Source organism: Leucoraja erinacea, chromosome 2 (genome assembly GCF_028641065.1).
Source record: "Leucoraja erinacea ecotype New England chromosome 2, Leri_hhj_1, whole genome shotgun sequence".
Classification (NCBI taxonomy): Eukaryota; Metazoa; Chordata; class Chondrichthyes; order Rajiformes; family Rajidae; genus Leucoraja; species Leucoraja erinaceus.
Window position 1 is genome coordinate 73344048 of NC_073378.1, and position 16199 is coordinate 73360246.

At 42.6% G+C, this 16199-nt stretch overlaps 1 protein-coding gene across 1 annotated transcript in view; it reads right to left on the reverse strand.

Annotated features, from left to right (window-relative positions):
• pign (phosphatidylinositol glycan anchor biosynthesis, class N) overlaps positions 1-16199 on the reverse strand; it is a 153176-nt gene that overhangs the window by 105002 nt on the left and 31975 nt on the right. The window contains exons 4-6 of the mRNA XM_055649699.1: positions 15607-15705; positions 11171-11277; positions 10685-10809 (exon numbers count right to left, since the gene is read on the reverse strand). Of these exons, the coding sequence (XP_055505674.1) occupies positions 10685-10809; positions 11171-11277; positions 15607-15705 (331 nt within the window). The remainder of the gene's footprint in view (positions 1-10684; positions 10810-11170; positions 11278-15606; positions 15706-16199) is intronic.

The following is a 16199-nucleotide window of genomic DNA, read 5'->3' on the forward strand; positions in this document are numbered from 1 at the left end:
GAGATACGCTGAGTGAATTCCTGGGATGAAAGTTGTCATAAACCATCTTCAAGAGTTGGATCTGCATTCATTGGAATTCAGAAGAATGAGGGCGAACTTATTGACATATGAAATCCCTATAAGGCATGACAGGAGAGATGTCAAAAGGTGTCCACTAATCAAGAGTCTTGGAGGAGGGGGACATCATTGCATGGAAAGATAGCAGCTACGCAAAACTGAAATGCAGTTGCAAGAAACTTTAGATATTGGAACCTTGATCAAAAAAACTAAGTGTTGGCAGATCTCAACGGATAGAAGATGTTTTGGGTCTACGTAGACTACGTAGAAAAGTATAACAGAGGACTAGGCCCTTCGGCCCACAATGTATGTGCTGAAAACAATGCCAGATAAATTAATCTCATCTGCATGTGCATGATCAATATCCCTCCATATCCATATGCCCAACTAAAATCCTCTTAAACACCATTATCACATCTGCTTTGAACACCACCTCTGGCAGTACAATCCAGACACTCAGCACTCTCTGTGTAAAAAACTTATCCCACATATTCCTCAAAGGCCCTGGCTGATTTCATCTTCTTACTTTGGCCATGTTTACCACCTCATTGGTCCTCCAAGGTTCCCTCAATATGCTGTACTTATTCCTCCTCCATAATGGAACATGCTGGTTCTGAATTTTGATCAATTGGCCTTTAAGCAACTCCCACATGTCAGATGTGGACTTGCCCAACAACTGCTCCCAATTTACTCCCTCTAGCAAATGAATGAACTGGCAACTGCCTAATAACGTTATGATTTGCCTTAGTCCAATTCAGTTTCTTCCCCAAGGCCCAGAGTTCTCCCTATTCAAAACAATCTTAAAATTCTGTTGTGATCACTGTCCCCATAATTCTCTCCCACAGAAAGAATGTTCAACAGTAGCTAAAGTTGCCCACTACAACAACCCTGTTGCTTTTGTATCTTTCCGTAAGCTATCTACGTACATGTTTATCTATCTCCCGCTGATGATTGGGGGGCCTGTAGTATACAATCCCATTAGAGTGATTTCACCTTTCTTATTTTTGAGCTCTCCCTACAGTATATGGACGAACTCTCCAGTAGGTCCTCTCTGATGGCCACTGTGACATTATTAGAGTAACTCCTCCACCTCTTTTATAAAAAAAGCACATCAGCACCTCTATTTCCTGAGATTATGGAGATTCGGTATGTCAAAGAGGATTCCCTTGTACTTCTACAGGTGCACAGTGGAGAGCATTCTGACTGGTTGCATTGTGGTCAGGTTCGGCAACTTGAACGTCCAGGAGCGGAAAAGACTACAAAAAGTTGTAAACACTGCCCAGGCCATCACCGACTCTGACCTCCCCACCATCGAAGGTATTTATCGTAATCGCTGTCTCAAAAAGGCAGCCAACATCATTAAAGAACCACACCATCCTGGCCACACATTCGTCCCACCATGCCATCAGGAAGAAGGTGCAGGAGCCTGAGAACTGTAATGTCCAGGTTCAGGAACAGCTTCTTCCCTAGTCGTCAGGCTATTAAACACTACAACCTCATAAGTTCTGAACTACAATAGACTATTATTATTATTAATATTAATGTTTTTTTATTTGTTCTTTTTTTTTAAACTGAGTTTTTGTTATATTATTTATTATGTTTCCATATTCTGTTGTGCTGCAGCAAGTAAGAATTTCATTATTCTATCTTGAACATGTGACAATAAAACACTCTTGACCTACCTCTCTATCATGTCTGAAACAGCAAAAAACCTTAAACATTGAGGTGCCATTTGTGTCCCTCTCGCAACCAAGTCTCCGTCATGGCCACAGCATTAAAGAAAGCCCACCTATCCCCCCGGTTCCTGACCAACTTTTACCGCTGTACCATAGAGAGTATCCTGCCACCTGCTTCACGGTATGGTACAGCAGCTGCACTGCTGCGGACAGGAAGGCACTACAACGGGTGGTGAAAACCGCGCAGCACATCATCGGTGACTCGCTCCCTGCCATGGATGCCCTCCACCGAAAACGATGTCTGAGACGGGCTGGGAAGATCATCAAAGGCCCCTCACACCCCAACCATGGACTGTTTGCCCTCCTCCCATCAGGGAGGCGGTACAGGAGCCTCAGGTCATGCACTAGTAGGATGAGGAACAACTTCTACAATAATACAATCACATTGCTGAACTCGGAGTCCCGCCGATAGATTTCTCTGGTCCCTCTGTCCCCATTGTTTAATTATTCTGTATTTTTTGATTATTCTGTATCTTCTCTCTTTCTATTTTTTTTAAAATTTCTTTATGCACAACTACTACGGACTGACGCAAAACTGCATTTCGTTGTACTCGTACTTGTATTTGTGCGATGACATTAAAGTTGAATTGAATTGAGCATGATAGTTCCAAGAACTGATCCAGGCACAGAGTTCATCTGCATAACCCATGATAATCTTTGCATTGAAACAAGCACACTTCAGCCCATTAGCTTCATCATCTTCTTTAACCTCTCCCTGACTGTACTTCCTTTGAGACTTACTTGTCATTCTACATTCCCACAGTCTTTCCATTTGTTGACTTCCTGCTCTGGTTCCCAACCCCTCCACTCTAGTTAAAACCCTCCTGAGCAGCAGAGGGCCAACCCCCTTGCAAGGATATTCGTCCCTGACCAGTTCAGGTATAATCTGCCCCAGTACAGGTAACCATTGGAATTCTTTGAGGAAGTATGTAGCATGATAGACGAAGGAGAGTCAGTGGATGTTGTTTACGTGGATAAGGTGCTGCACGTGAAGCTGCTAAACAAAATGAGAGCCCATGGTATTAGAGGAAATTATACTAACATGAATAGTAGATTGACTGAATGGCAGAAGCCAAAAATGTGGGAATAAAGGGGACTTTTCTGGTTGGCAGCTGGTGACAAATGGCGTTGCACAGGGGTTGGAGTTGGAGCCGCTACTCTTTGAATATTAATACTTTGGAATCAGTTGAATCAATGATTTGGAATTTCCGCCTCCAACGGGATCCCACCACTGACCCCATCTTCCCATCTCCTCCACTTTCTGCTTTCCGCAGAGCCAGTTACCTCCATAACTCCTTGGTCAATTTGTCCCTTCCCATTCAAACCACTCCCTCCCTTGGTACATTCCCTTGCAGCAGCAGGAAATGCTACACTTGTCACTTTACCTTCCTCCTCTACTCCTTCCAAGGACCCAAGCCGTCTTTCCAGGTGAGGCAGAGGTTCACCTGCACCTCCTCCAACCTCATCTATTGTATCCACTGTTCCAGGTGTCAACTGCTCTACATTGGTGAGAACAAGTGCAGGCTTGGCGATCGCTTCACCCAACACCTCCGTTCAGTTTGCAATAACCAATCTGATCTCCCGATGGCTCAGCACTTCAACTCCTCCATGGCCAGAGTGTCCCACCGCAAATTGGAGGAGCAGCACCTCATATTTAGCTTGGGTAGTTTACACCCCAGTGGTATGAACATTAACTTCTCCAATTTCAGGTAGTCCTTGCTTTCCCCTTCCTTCCCCTCCCCTTCCCAGCTCTCCCAAAGCCTACTGTCTCCGTCTCTTCCTTTCTTTTTCCCATCCCCCTCCCCCTCCCCCCCGACATCAGTCTGAAGAAGGATCTCGACCCGAAACGTCGCCTATTCCTTCGCTCCATAGGTGCTGCCTCACCCGCTGAGTTTCTCCAGCATTTTTGTCTACCTTCGATTTTTCCAGCATCTGCAGTTCTTTCTTAAACAAAATGAATTGGAATTGATCATTAATATACAATTGATGGCTTTGTGGCCAAATTTGCAGATGATATGAAGATAGGTGGAGGTGCAGGGAGTGTAGAGGAAGCAAGGAGTGTGCAGAAGGACTTGGACAGGTTAGGAGAGTGGGCAAAAAAGTGACAGATGGAATAAAGCACAGCAAAGTGTGGAGTCATGCACTCTGGTCACAGGAATAAAGGCATATACTGTTTTCTAAATGGGGAGAGGATTCAAAAATTGGAGGTCCAAGGAAATTGGCAGTGCTGGTGCAAGGTTCCCAAAAGATTAATTTGCAGGTATCAGTTGTAAGGGAGGCAAATGCAATGTTAGCATTCATTTTAAGACAAAAATAGAATAAAAACAGGGATGGAATGCTGAGGCTTCATAAGGCATTGGTGGGACCATATTTGGAGTATTGTGAGCAGTTTGGATCCCATAACTGAGGAGGGGATGAGCTGACATTAAAGAGTGTCCAGAGGAGGTTTACGAGAATGATCCCAGGGATAATTGGGTTAAAGTATGATGAGCATTTGACAGCTCTGGGCCTATACTTGTTGGGGTGCTAGAAGGATGAGGGGACACCTCACTGAATATTGACCATAAACAACTATTGAGCATGTGATTCTGCTATGGCTACAATTAATATGATATAACCACAGAGGAATAACATAACCTCCCAGTGATATCACACACAAATTTTCCAGTGAACCAAACTCTATCTGGAGAGTAAAATGATAAATCACAATCCCTTTATGGGCTGACATGTGGTGTCCTCATATACAAAACTGTGCACGCTGCAAAAAAAATAGCAATCTGAAGAATTTTTGAGTTCTTTAATCATTATGCAAAGCAATGGAGAAACTTCACTTTCCCAGGTGTAAAGTTATCAGATCATTCAATTCTAAGCTAGAACTAGGTATGAGGCACTGCACCCCACCCCACCCATCACACATGTCATAGAACGCTTTTCTTTGTGAAATACATTCCCATTTAACACTGATCTGGAAGTCCTGCTTTTTTTCAGTTGTAGAAGGCGCCCGGTGCAGAGAACATTGGGGGTAGCTTGCAATTGGTAAATGCCTGAATTTAAGGATGCCCCATACAAACTTTATCATTTAATCCTGTCAAAAGAATGTCTGTTCCTTTTTTGGGGCAGCATGCCTTCGTGCAGGGTTCACCGCCTTTAGAATTAAAAATCTGCACCAATCTACCTGACCAAACTCAAATGCATCGGTTTTCAATACTGCTCCAGTTTCAACATGTTCTTTCTTAAAAACCATAATAATTCCCTTGGATTTATTTCAACACATGTCCACCATATGCAAAATTAATCCTGGTCAGAATCACTCATTAAAATAAAGCGAGAAGTCCGCCCATGCAACAAACCTCTCGGAAATGTTGTCAAAGACAAGGTTTACTCAATGCTATAAATAGTTTGCTCGATTAATAGGCTGTCAATGAAAAAAGAAGAAAGTCATATATTATAGAGCCAAGATAATTATCAATAAATCTCCTAGGAAATTCAGGTGAGCTTTGTTACCCATAGATTTACACTCACTTAGTAATGATGTAATAGTTACTCACTTTGTACGAGTAGTCTCATTAATCAATTTAAGGAGAAGTTTGGTAAACATGGGAGGAGAAGGTTCATGCTGATAGGCACGGTAATGAAGGGTGTGGAAAGGCTTGTGTGAAGGTTGAATAGCATGGAAGCGCTAGACTCAGTGGCCTGTCCTGTACCACACATTCTATGTGATTCTAATGTGAAGAAAATTAAACCATCAATTAACCATATCGAGTGACAATATCTGATATTCTGATATTTATGCAAATATCAGATCTCAAGATGAATTCTCATCTTGCGAGCAAGAAGAAATGCTTTTCATAACGCTCAAAACATTCGAAAGTTCTTCACAGAGAAATACTTTTGATGTGTAGTAACTGATGTAATGTAGAAAACATAGAACCAGATAACACCATTCATGAAAGTGACACAATACGTCTGGTGTTCGTGACGAAACATTTAAGAGCTGCACCGAACACTCAACAACGTGATCTGAATTGAGGGATAAGAATTACCCATGCCTTTGGCACAAACTCTACTACTCTTTTATAAAGGTATCATGAGATGCTGGAGGTCTAAAAAGGCATAAAGATAAATGCCTGGAACCCAATCAAGTGTATCCTAGGTAGTTTAGTTTAATTTAGTTCAGAGATACAGCGCAAAAACAGGCCCTTCGGCCCACCGGATCCACGCCGACCTGCATTTCCCACATACTAACACTAATGTACACACTCTTGCGACAATTTTTGCATTTACCAAACCAATTAACCTACAAACCTGTACGTCTTGGGAGTGTGGGAGGAAACCAAAGATCTCGGAGAAAACCCGAACGGTCATGGAAAGAACGTACAAACTCCGTACAGATGAAGGAATCAAGCGAAAGCTTTCAGAAAGGGCAGTGCAAGGATTCTCTTTGGGCACCACATCAGATCCACAAGCATAACAATGATTTTGCATTTTAAGCCATTTTTTTGACCAAATTTAATTGTGGTACCAAAAAAAAGACGCAATAAATAAGCCTGCAACAGAGAAGTATACATAGAAATATTGGAACGGCCCAATCAGACCCACGATGCTGCTCTGCCGTTCAATAGGAACTTGGCTGAAACATAAGCTAGTTCCATTTATGTGCCTTTGCCATGCATCCCTTTGCACTTTGGTTAATTAAAATGGATCAATTACAGATTTATTATTAATAGCTCATCGCCATCTGCATTAATGTCTGACATTCCAAACATCTACCCGACATTGCACAAATAATTGTTTTACACCAGAAGCAGCTAATTCTGATTTTCAGCCCATGCTCCTTTGCTCTAGACCATGGAATCAGAAGATATTTCTTCCCATTTACGTGATGGCAAAGCCACAAAAATAAGAGAAGTTGCATTAAATTTCACCGTGCAAAATAGTACATTTTGGTTGAAAAACAGTCATAATGATGATTTGCACATGGAATGTTTAACCCTAAGTTTAAGCTCTACCTCACAACATTAAAAGAAGAAATCTATTTCATCCCACCAACCTTCACATTCAACACATCATTGTCCAACATCCTCAATGTGATCCCTTCATCAGTCACATCTTCCCATACGGACCCCTTTCCACTAATACTGCTCCCTCCATAACCTTTTGGTTCCCTTTTCACCCAAATCACCCCTTCCCTATGTATTTTCCCCTGCAATTGCAGGAGATGTAACACCTGATCCTAGACCTCCTCCCTCACAATCCATTCCGGGATTCCAACAGCCATTCCTGGTGAATCAGAGGTTCACATGCACCTCCACAAACCTCATCTGCTCCATTCGCTGCTCCCAATGTGGCCTCCATTTGTGTCAACAAAATTAAGAGTAGACTAGGCGATCATTTCTCCGAACACTTGAGCTCGGTCCGCCAAAGCCTGCTGGATCTCCGGTTTGCTAACCATTTTAGCAGCACATCCCATTCCCATCGATTTCTCTTTGGTTTAAACCAGCATCTGCAGTTCTTTCCTACCCATATTGGCCTTCCTGTTCTAGGCCTCCTCCATTGCTAGAGTGATATCACACGCAAACTAGAGGGAACAGAACATCATATTCTATTTGGGTCGCTTACAACCTAACCAATCGGTGGCCGATTGGGAAAAGGGGGAATGCAGCGAGACCATAATGTCATGATTACACCAGTCATTGAAGGTAGGCATGCAGGTGCAGCAGGCAGTAAAGAAAGAAATGGTATGTTAGCTTTCATAGCAAAAGGATTTGAGTATAGGAGCAGGGAGGTTCTACTGCAGTTGTACAGGGTCTTGGTGAGACCACACCTGGAGTATTGCGTACAGTTTTGGTCTCCAAATCTGAGGAAGGACCTTATTGCCATAGAGGGAGTGCAGAGACGGTTCACCAGACTGTTTCCTGGGATGTCAGGACTGTCTTATGAAGAAAGACTGGATAGACTTGGTTTATACTCTCTAGAATTTAGAAGATTGAGGGGGGATCTTATAGAAACTTACAAAATTCTTCAGGGGTTGGACAGGCTACCTGCAGGAAGATCATCTGCGATGTTAGGGAAATCCAGGTGGGGTCACAGCTTAAGGATAAGGGGGAAATCCTTTAAAACCGAGATGAGAAGAACTTTTTTCACACAGAGAGTGGTGATCTCTGGAACTCTCTGCCACAGAGGGTAGTTGAGGCCAGTTCATTGGCTATATTTAAGAGGGAGTTAGATGTCCCCTTGTGGCTAAGGGGATCAGGGGGTATGGAGAGAAGGCATCTACAGGATACTTTCCTTGGATGATCAGCCATGATCATATTGAATGGCGGTGCAGGCTCGAAGGCCGAATGGCCTACTCCTGCACCTCATATTCTATTTTTCTATGTTTCTAACCTAACAGTATGAACATGGAAAACTCCAATTTTAAGGGCCTGTCCCACTTGGCGATTTTGTCAGGGACTGCCAGCATCATTGACTGACTTATCAGGTCACCGAAAAATACGCGGTGTGATGACGTGTGACGCGGCGGTGTCGCGGCGTGATAACAAATGACGTACGCGTGATGACGTATGACGCGCTGTGTTTTTTCAAGTGTTGCAACATTTTTTTTGTTGCCGCTGGATTTTGAAAGGATAAAAAGGAAGGGTGGCAAGAAGGGGAACCTGAAATAGATAGCCTACAACCCAACAGCATGAACATTGGATTTTCAAATTTCTGATAAACTCTCCCTAGCCACCCTTCTCATCCACTTTGTTCTGTCTTTTCCCCCTAGCTTTAGTTTAGTTTAGAGATACACCGAGTCCGCACCGATCAGCGATCCCCAACACTATCCTACACACACTAGGGACAATTTACACTTATACCAAGCCAATTAACCTATAAACCTGTACGTCTTTGGAGTGTGGGAGGAAACCGAAGATCTCGGAGAAAACCCAGATAGTCACGGGGAGAACGCACAAACTCTGTACAGACAGTACCCGTAGTCAGGATCGAACCCGGGTCTCCGGTGCTGCAAGTGCTGTATGAGAGCAACTCTACCACTGCACCACCATGCCACCTTGCTTTGAAGGACATAACTTTTCCGCATTATCTCCATCATCTAGTTTTGTTCCCTTCTCCCCCCTTCTCCCCAATGCATTTCGTTGTCTCTGTACTGTACACTGACAATGACAATTAAAATTGAATCTGAATCTGAATCTGAATCATGCCCCCCCCATCCTACTCCATCCCCCATTTTCCTTTAATCCATTTTCTTTTACTCCCTGCATTACGTTTCAATCCTCTTTTATTCCTTATCTGGCACTCTTTTGTCTCAATAACACGTCAAGTCTTTGTTATTATCTCTATCTATCGGCCAATTAGACGGCCTGCATTCACCTATCACTAATTTTTGCCCCATCTCTTTAGTTTTTGCCCCATCTCCTTCCTCTCTTTACCAGCTTTCTCCCCTCGAACAGACTGAAGAAGCTTTCCGACCTGGAACATCATCTGTCCGCTTCCCTCCACAGATGCTGCCTGGCCCACTGAGTTCCTCCAGCATTTTGTTTTTATTTTGCACCACAATTCTGTCAGGTATGTAGAAATGACAATTTCAAAAGAAAGTCAATGGAGAAAAATATGGAACAAATTAATAATTTTGTGTTCAAATAACAAAGGGATGAAGCAGAGTCAGTTGAAAGAGTATTCCCAGTATTGAAAGAACTGGAATGAGGAGACTTGGGAGCAAAATTAACTGTGACAGATTTAGGACAAAAAGAGAAACCCATTTTTCCCTCCACACAGACGGTTAACAGACATTAACAGAGCTGGTCACTGAAGGCGAAACCATGATTGGCAAATAGACCGGACAGTTTGTTGAAGGAACAGAACGTGATATGGGAAATTAGCAGATACATTAGACTGAAACAGCTGTTCATATTCTACTGCAAGTTCAAACGTTGGTTTCATTTCAGTTGGCAAAGAGGCAAGAATAGTGAGTAGGTTCTTATGAAAATCTTATCTAACAATGACATTTCCACATATATTAAGATGCTAGAAATTCTAACAATGGTAAAACTAAAGAGGGTGGTGAAGTCTAACAAAATATCATGGACCCTATATATAAATATAATGCTATATATTTGGGATAATATATGATTTTGTTTGCACTTATGAGTTGATTATTAGCAACTTACATACCTCAATATTTTGTTTTGTTCATCCATTCCTCACTTAAAATATAATTACATCTGTTCTTGCTTGTACATAAAACACACTAACCTGCATGCAAAATATACTAACACTCACCTGATGTCTAATTGCATTTGCCATCATGCATGAATGAATGAATGAATGAATGCATGAATGAATGAAAACTTTATTGTCATTCAGATATACACCTAGACACAGTGCACCTTGAACGAAATTTCCTACTGATTCTCTTTAATTAACACTTTCTAAAAATGATCTATTCTCACTTCCTGACAATACATTCTCACCCGGTATCATCTGCAAACTCTGATGTCAAATCTTTTATGTATCACCCTCACTTCAGTTCTTAAACTCCAAATGCATTTCTTGTTGATTCCATAATATTCTGCGACTTTTGAAAACAAATACAACAGTGTGCCTCTATCTTACTCTAAAAATCAAATCATTGATCATGATAAGTTAACTGGAAACGCAAATCACAGAACCAAATGATTATTCCTCAAGCTAGCAATACTCATCTATGCCATAGTTTTACAACGATTTTCAGTTCACTGGTAACCTCCCTGTTTTGCACTTGCTTGTATTTGAAGGATAATTAAACACCTGCTCCCTTTCAAGCAATACATGAACCTAGCAAGATTTGGGAACTGAAAAAAGGGCTAGAGTGAAGGCAAACAATTTATTTTCAAAGAATAAGCGAGGATTACCGTGACTTTGGCCTGTGAGCATGCCCATTTGTGTCCAGGCCAAGTAAATGCAGGAAATAAACAACTTGATCTGCCTTCATTTTGTTTGAAAGTGTTTCATTACTTTTGGCATATTCAAAAAAATTCTGTTGAGACAAAGAACAATGCATTGTGTCCTGGGTGACAAATATATTAGTTTGAACAATTCAACGCGGTAATGTTCCTTCTATTGAAGTCCCACAACATGCCTGGACCCCAGCTTCCAACAATTCTCTGATACCAAAGCCAAATGATCTCATTGTTACATCTTAAATGGGAGTAACAATCGCTGTAAAATTAGGCTGTAATTCCATGCTTTAGCTTCATGCAAGCTAAGAATTAGATGCAAAAGAGATCAGAAATTACATTTTACAAGGAACAGAAATAAACATTTCTATGAATAATTTAAAAATCTCCAAAGTTAATATTAGGATGTCACTACCCAAAATAAAAAAAAGCAGCAGATACCTTTACTTCATTAAATACCCAAGTGTCCAGTTTGGAGGCGTCTGCAGCAGCAAAATCCTCCTTTTCAGCTGGATACATGTGGGTATAAACATGGTCACCACTGGCACCTGTATCACAAGAATTCGACAATTTAGCCGAACAAGTTAATAGCGAAATACAAATATCTCACCATGTGGAGTTTGGACATCAATTATATCATGAATCACAACTTTTAATAGTCAGACTCTTATTTCAACATTTCTGGCATATTTTTCAGTTGTAAAATGAACCTTGCTGCAAAAGAATGGTGGTGGTCAACATTTTGTTGGCTTAAACATGAATAAAGGAACATACATAGGGGCCGATTAAAATTATTATCTTTATTATAAATTCCCAGGTTTTATGATATTGTGCAGTTGTAGAAGTTAAATCTACTGTAATGTTTTTTTAAGGGGGGGAGGGGGCACTCTGATATTGGCCATAGATTTCTATATCAAAATTGAATTCAGAAATCCATAAGCATCAGACCAGTGACATTTCATGAACAATGCACAAACAGTGCATGGTACAGGCAATGTGCTGCCACAGTGATGCACTCAACCTTTGCACCAGATTTTCGCCTGACAAAGAAACAAAGCTGTACAGTTTGGAATTGTATGCTAGGGGACTCAAATCTCTTATCACTAAAAGAACAATATCCACACCAGATTGCTTCACAAGTTATTCATCAGTGGATATTTACTGGTTGATATTTACTACAAAGTTTAAAACTATTCATTTACGAGCATTTGGGTTGTGCTGCTTAAAACAGACAAGGTAAACAGAGATGTTCAAAATTCTGGGAAAGCTTTGAGTAAAAAAGGTCCAAGGGTTGGTTACCCATGAGCATGAAAGAAAGGGAATTCAGTACATGGATAGGCTAGGTTTAGAGGGTTATGGGCCATGTGCGGGGCAGGTGGGACTAGTGTAGATGGGGCAAGTTGGGCGGCATGGGCAAGTTGGCGGCGCGACTCACCCGTTGCAGCGGCCCCTACAGCCTGTCTGTCTTTTTTTTTTTTTGTCTAGTTAAATGTAGTGTTGGTGTTTTTTTAATACTTGTTTTAAATGTGTACATGTGGGGGGGGTGGGGGAAACTGTTTAACATCTCTTCCCTGTCCGGGAGACCAGACCTTTTCCCTGTCGGGTCTCCGTCTCCGTTGTCGTTGGGGCCTAGTACCGTGGAGCGGCCTCCAACCTGAACGACCCGGGGGCTCGGGAGACTGCGGAGCCGCAGACTACCCACCATCGTGGGGCTGGCCGGCCTCGGAGCGTGGGGGGCGGTGGTGACTCGCTGCTGCGACTCGACTACTGGGGCTCGGAGGCTCCAGCAACGCAGCCGCAGGTCCGGTGAACTGGGACATCGGGAGCTTGCGTGTCCGGGTGGAGAGAGACCGCTTCCCGGAGCTCCCGCAACGCGACTTCTCCAGCCCGTGTCGCGGGGTTGGAACGACCCGGAGTGGGGCCGTACATCGCCTGGCACGGCTTCATGGCCGTGGGACATTCCAGCGCCCGCCGGAGGCTCCAACACTGTGACTTTTAGACTGGGAGTGGGGCCGTAAATCGCCCGGCACGGCCTAAAATGGCCGTGGGACTTATCATCGCCCACCTGGGGCTTGGACATTGGGAGAGAAATGGAGAACAGGGAGAGAAAAGACTTTGCCTTCCATCACAGTGGGTTCACTGTGATGGATGTTTGTGTGAATTAAATTGTGTGTATGTTTGTAGGAAATTGTCTTTGTTTGTATGGCTGTGGAAATGGAATTTCGTTTGAGCCTCACTGTGGCTCAAATGACAATAAATTGTATTGTATTGTATTGTATTGTATTGTATTGTATTGGGCCAAAGGGCCTGTTTCCATGCTGTATGACTCGATGACCAAACCATTGATGTGACATTGTAAAAGTAAAATTAACACAGCATGTTTTTGTTCTCCAAAAAAACACTACTGAAGAGAGTGGTGCAATTCTTTCAATAATAACTTTCATAAAAGAGGCACAAGAAACTGCTGGAATCTTAAGCAAAAAAAACAAACTGCTGGAAGATTCAGAGCCAGGCAGCAACTGTAGAGTGAAATGAACAGTTGGCTTTTCGGATCGGTACCCTTCTTCATGTCTGGAACAGAGGGATCACAGCGGTGAGAAGGGGCGGCGCAAGAGTTGGTAAATGACAGGTGGGTCTACATGGGGGTGTTGAATGGCAGGTGAATCAGATATGGGGCAAAGGATGGTGATAGTAATCAAGGCTGGAGGTGATAAGTGGAAAAGTCAAAGGGGTGCAGCTGGTGGAATCAAATAGGGAAGAAAGGTGACAAGTGAAATACAGAACCCGAGGGAGGGAATGGTATGTAGCTGCAAACAGAGTGGTGGGGGTGGTGAAATCAGGGGACGCAGAAGGGGTAGGAGTGAGTGATGAGTAGAAGGAGGAGGTGGAGGAGGTAAAAAGGAACTGGGTGACAGGGGAGGGTGGTGTTGAGAGAGTTGGAAAGAAGGGTGGGTGGGTGTGAACACCTGTGTAAGTCTGAAGGCACTGGGGGAAATACTACCCAAAATCAAATAATTTAATGTTTATGCTGTTGGATTGTAAACATTGCAAATGGAATATGATGTGCTGTTCTTCCACTTTGCGTGTGGCATCACTCTGACAATACAGGAGGCTGAGGACAGACAAGTTAGTATGGGAATGATGAAGTGGCTTGCAATTAGGAACTTCAGTAGGCCCTAATGGACAGAGCACAAGTGTTCGGCAAAGGAGTCACCTAGTCTACACTAGGTCTCAGCAATGCCGAGGAGACCACATTGGGAGCACCGGATGCAATAAATGATTATGGAGAAAGTGCATGTCTACTTCTATCTCACCTGAGAGGGCTGTTTGAGCCTGGAACCGAGGGAGGGAGGAGGAGTAGGGACAGTTGCGCCTGTAGTTGCAGGGGAAAGTGCCTAGGGAGGGGGAGGGGTGAGCGAACCAAGGAGACGTAGAGAGGGGTGGAGAGGGTGACTGGTGATGGGATTGCATTGAACCTGGGGAAAATGTCAAAGAATATCATGTTGGATGCAGATGCTGGTGGGGTGAGGGGTAAGCACCCTGTTCTATCTGTCAAGGTGGGGTGGCTGTGGGTGTTGTTGGTGAGAGCAGAACTGTGGGCAACACAGGAAACGCAAATGCGGCCTCCTTCCATAACTGTGGGGTGGAGATATAAATCATAACATCTCAGATGTGTTCTAGTGGAATACCTCATCTTGACGGGGGGAACTAGGAGAAAAGGATGGCCTCCTTGCAAGAGATATGCTGAGAGCAGGTGTAGTCTAGGCAGTTGTGAGAGACAGTGGGTTTGCAGTAGATGTGAATAGCCTGTCTCCTCAGATAGAGATATAGAGTGATCAAAAAGGGAGAGAGATTTAGAGATGGTTCAAGTGAATCTGAAAGCAGGGTGGAAGTTGGTAGTCAAGTGGATGAAGTTGACGAAGGTAGACAAAAGTGCTGGAGACACTCAGCGGGTGAGGCAGCATCTATGGAGCGAAGGAAATAGGCAACGTTTCGGGCCAAAACCCTTCTGCAGATGAAGTTGACAAGTTCTGCATGGGTACAGGAGGCAGCTCCGATGCAGTCATCAATGTCCCAAAGAAAGTGATGCAGGAGTACATTTGGAAAAGTACATTTGGCAAAGGTGCCAAAAGCCTTCTTGACCAACCTATCTACCTGTGTTGCCACTTTCAAGGAAATACATACTTATACCTTCTTAATGTCATCTTTGCCTTAGGTTATCTGTTGCTGAATCCTCATTCTCGCCTTTGTTACTTCCAGGCAACTAATCAACACTCTCCTGGCTTCCCTTCCATTTCCCATCCTCTTTGTATAAAGTCTACTGCATGACTCTGTACCAACCAAGTCTTTATTTTATAGTCCTTTTCACCCATCACACTGTGTTAATTGCCAGTTAAGCAACACCTTGTTTACAAAGTTTTTATTATTCTTTTCCGATTTCCACACACTTGCCCGTCCTTTATTTTGTAATATTTCGCATTCAAGAAGTCTAAACACTTCCAAATCTGCTCATGGATGCTTTTGAATGTAATCACTCCTCATCTGGAGGCTGTCCCTTGAGCAGCCAGAGCTCTACACTTTGGCACAAAAAACAGAAAATACTGGTAAACATTGTCAGACTGAGAAAAGGACCGTGAACATTCTCCTTTCCACAAATGCTGTCTGACTAATTGTGTGTTTCCAACATTTTCTGTTTTTTATTTCAAATTTCCAACATCAGGAGTTTTTTGATTTTCCTAAACTCTGGAGTTGCATCCCTCAACCTCCTCACCTCTCTTGCCTCGTTACAACCTACCTGTTCGATCCAACATATTGAACAGAGATAAATAACATTTTTACAGTTTGCTTTGAGGTGGTAACAATCCACATTTGCCTACCTTTTGCAAACATTGGTAAAATGTCAGGGCTTCCCCAGCACCAGGTGTGTTTGCTCTCATTAAAAACAGAATCATATTCAACCGGGTTCTCTTTCCAACCTGCAGGAATTAAACATGTGTACGTAAAAAGCCACATGCTACATGGGGCATAGTCATTTCCATAACTCTAGAAGGCACATGATGTCAGAAGTTAAAACAAAAATGCTGGATATGTTCAGCTAGTCAGATGATGTTATCTGATAAACTGAGCTTTCAACTTTCGCTGATTTTATTGCTGAAATGCAAGTTTAGCTCTTAACTCTTTCCAAATTGTAGCCATAATAATAAGCTCAGAACTTTTACTTCTCCTTATGTTTTGAACTCAGCTATTTGACGGATACTATTCTGCTTAGTTCATTAGCACTGTCGTTTTGACAAACAATGCTGCTAACTTGTATTTGTAAGACTGGGCAAATTTAAAAAAAAGAAAATTGTATCGATGGGATCAATATACTTTAAAAATCAAATATTTTTTTTAATGTATAGTTTTTGTGTTATAGAATTAGACCATTCAAATAAACTGAATACAACTTCAGATTCCTCAATTTGTAAAA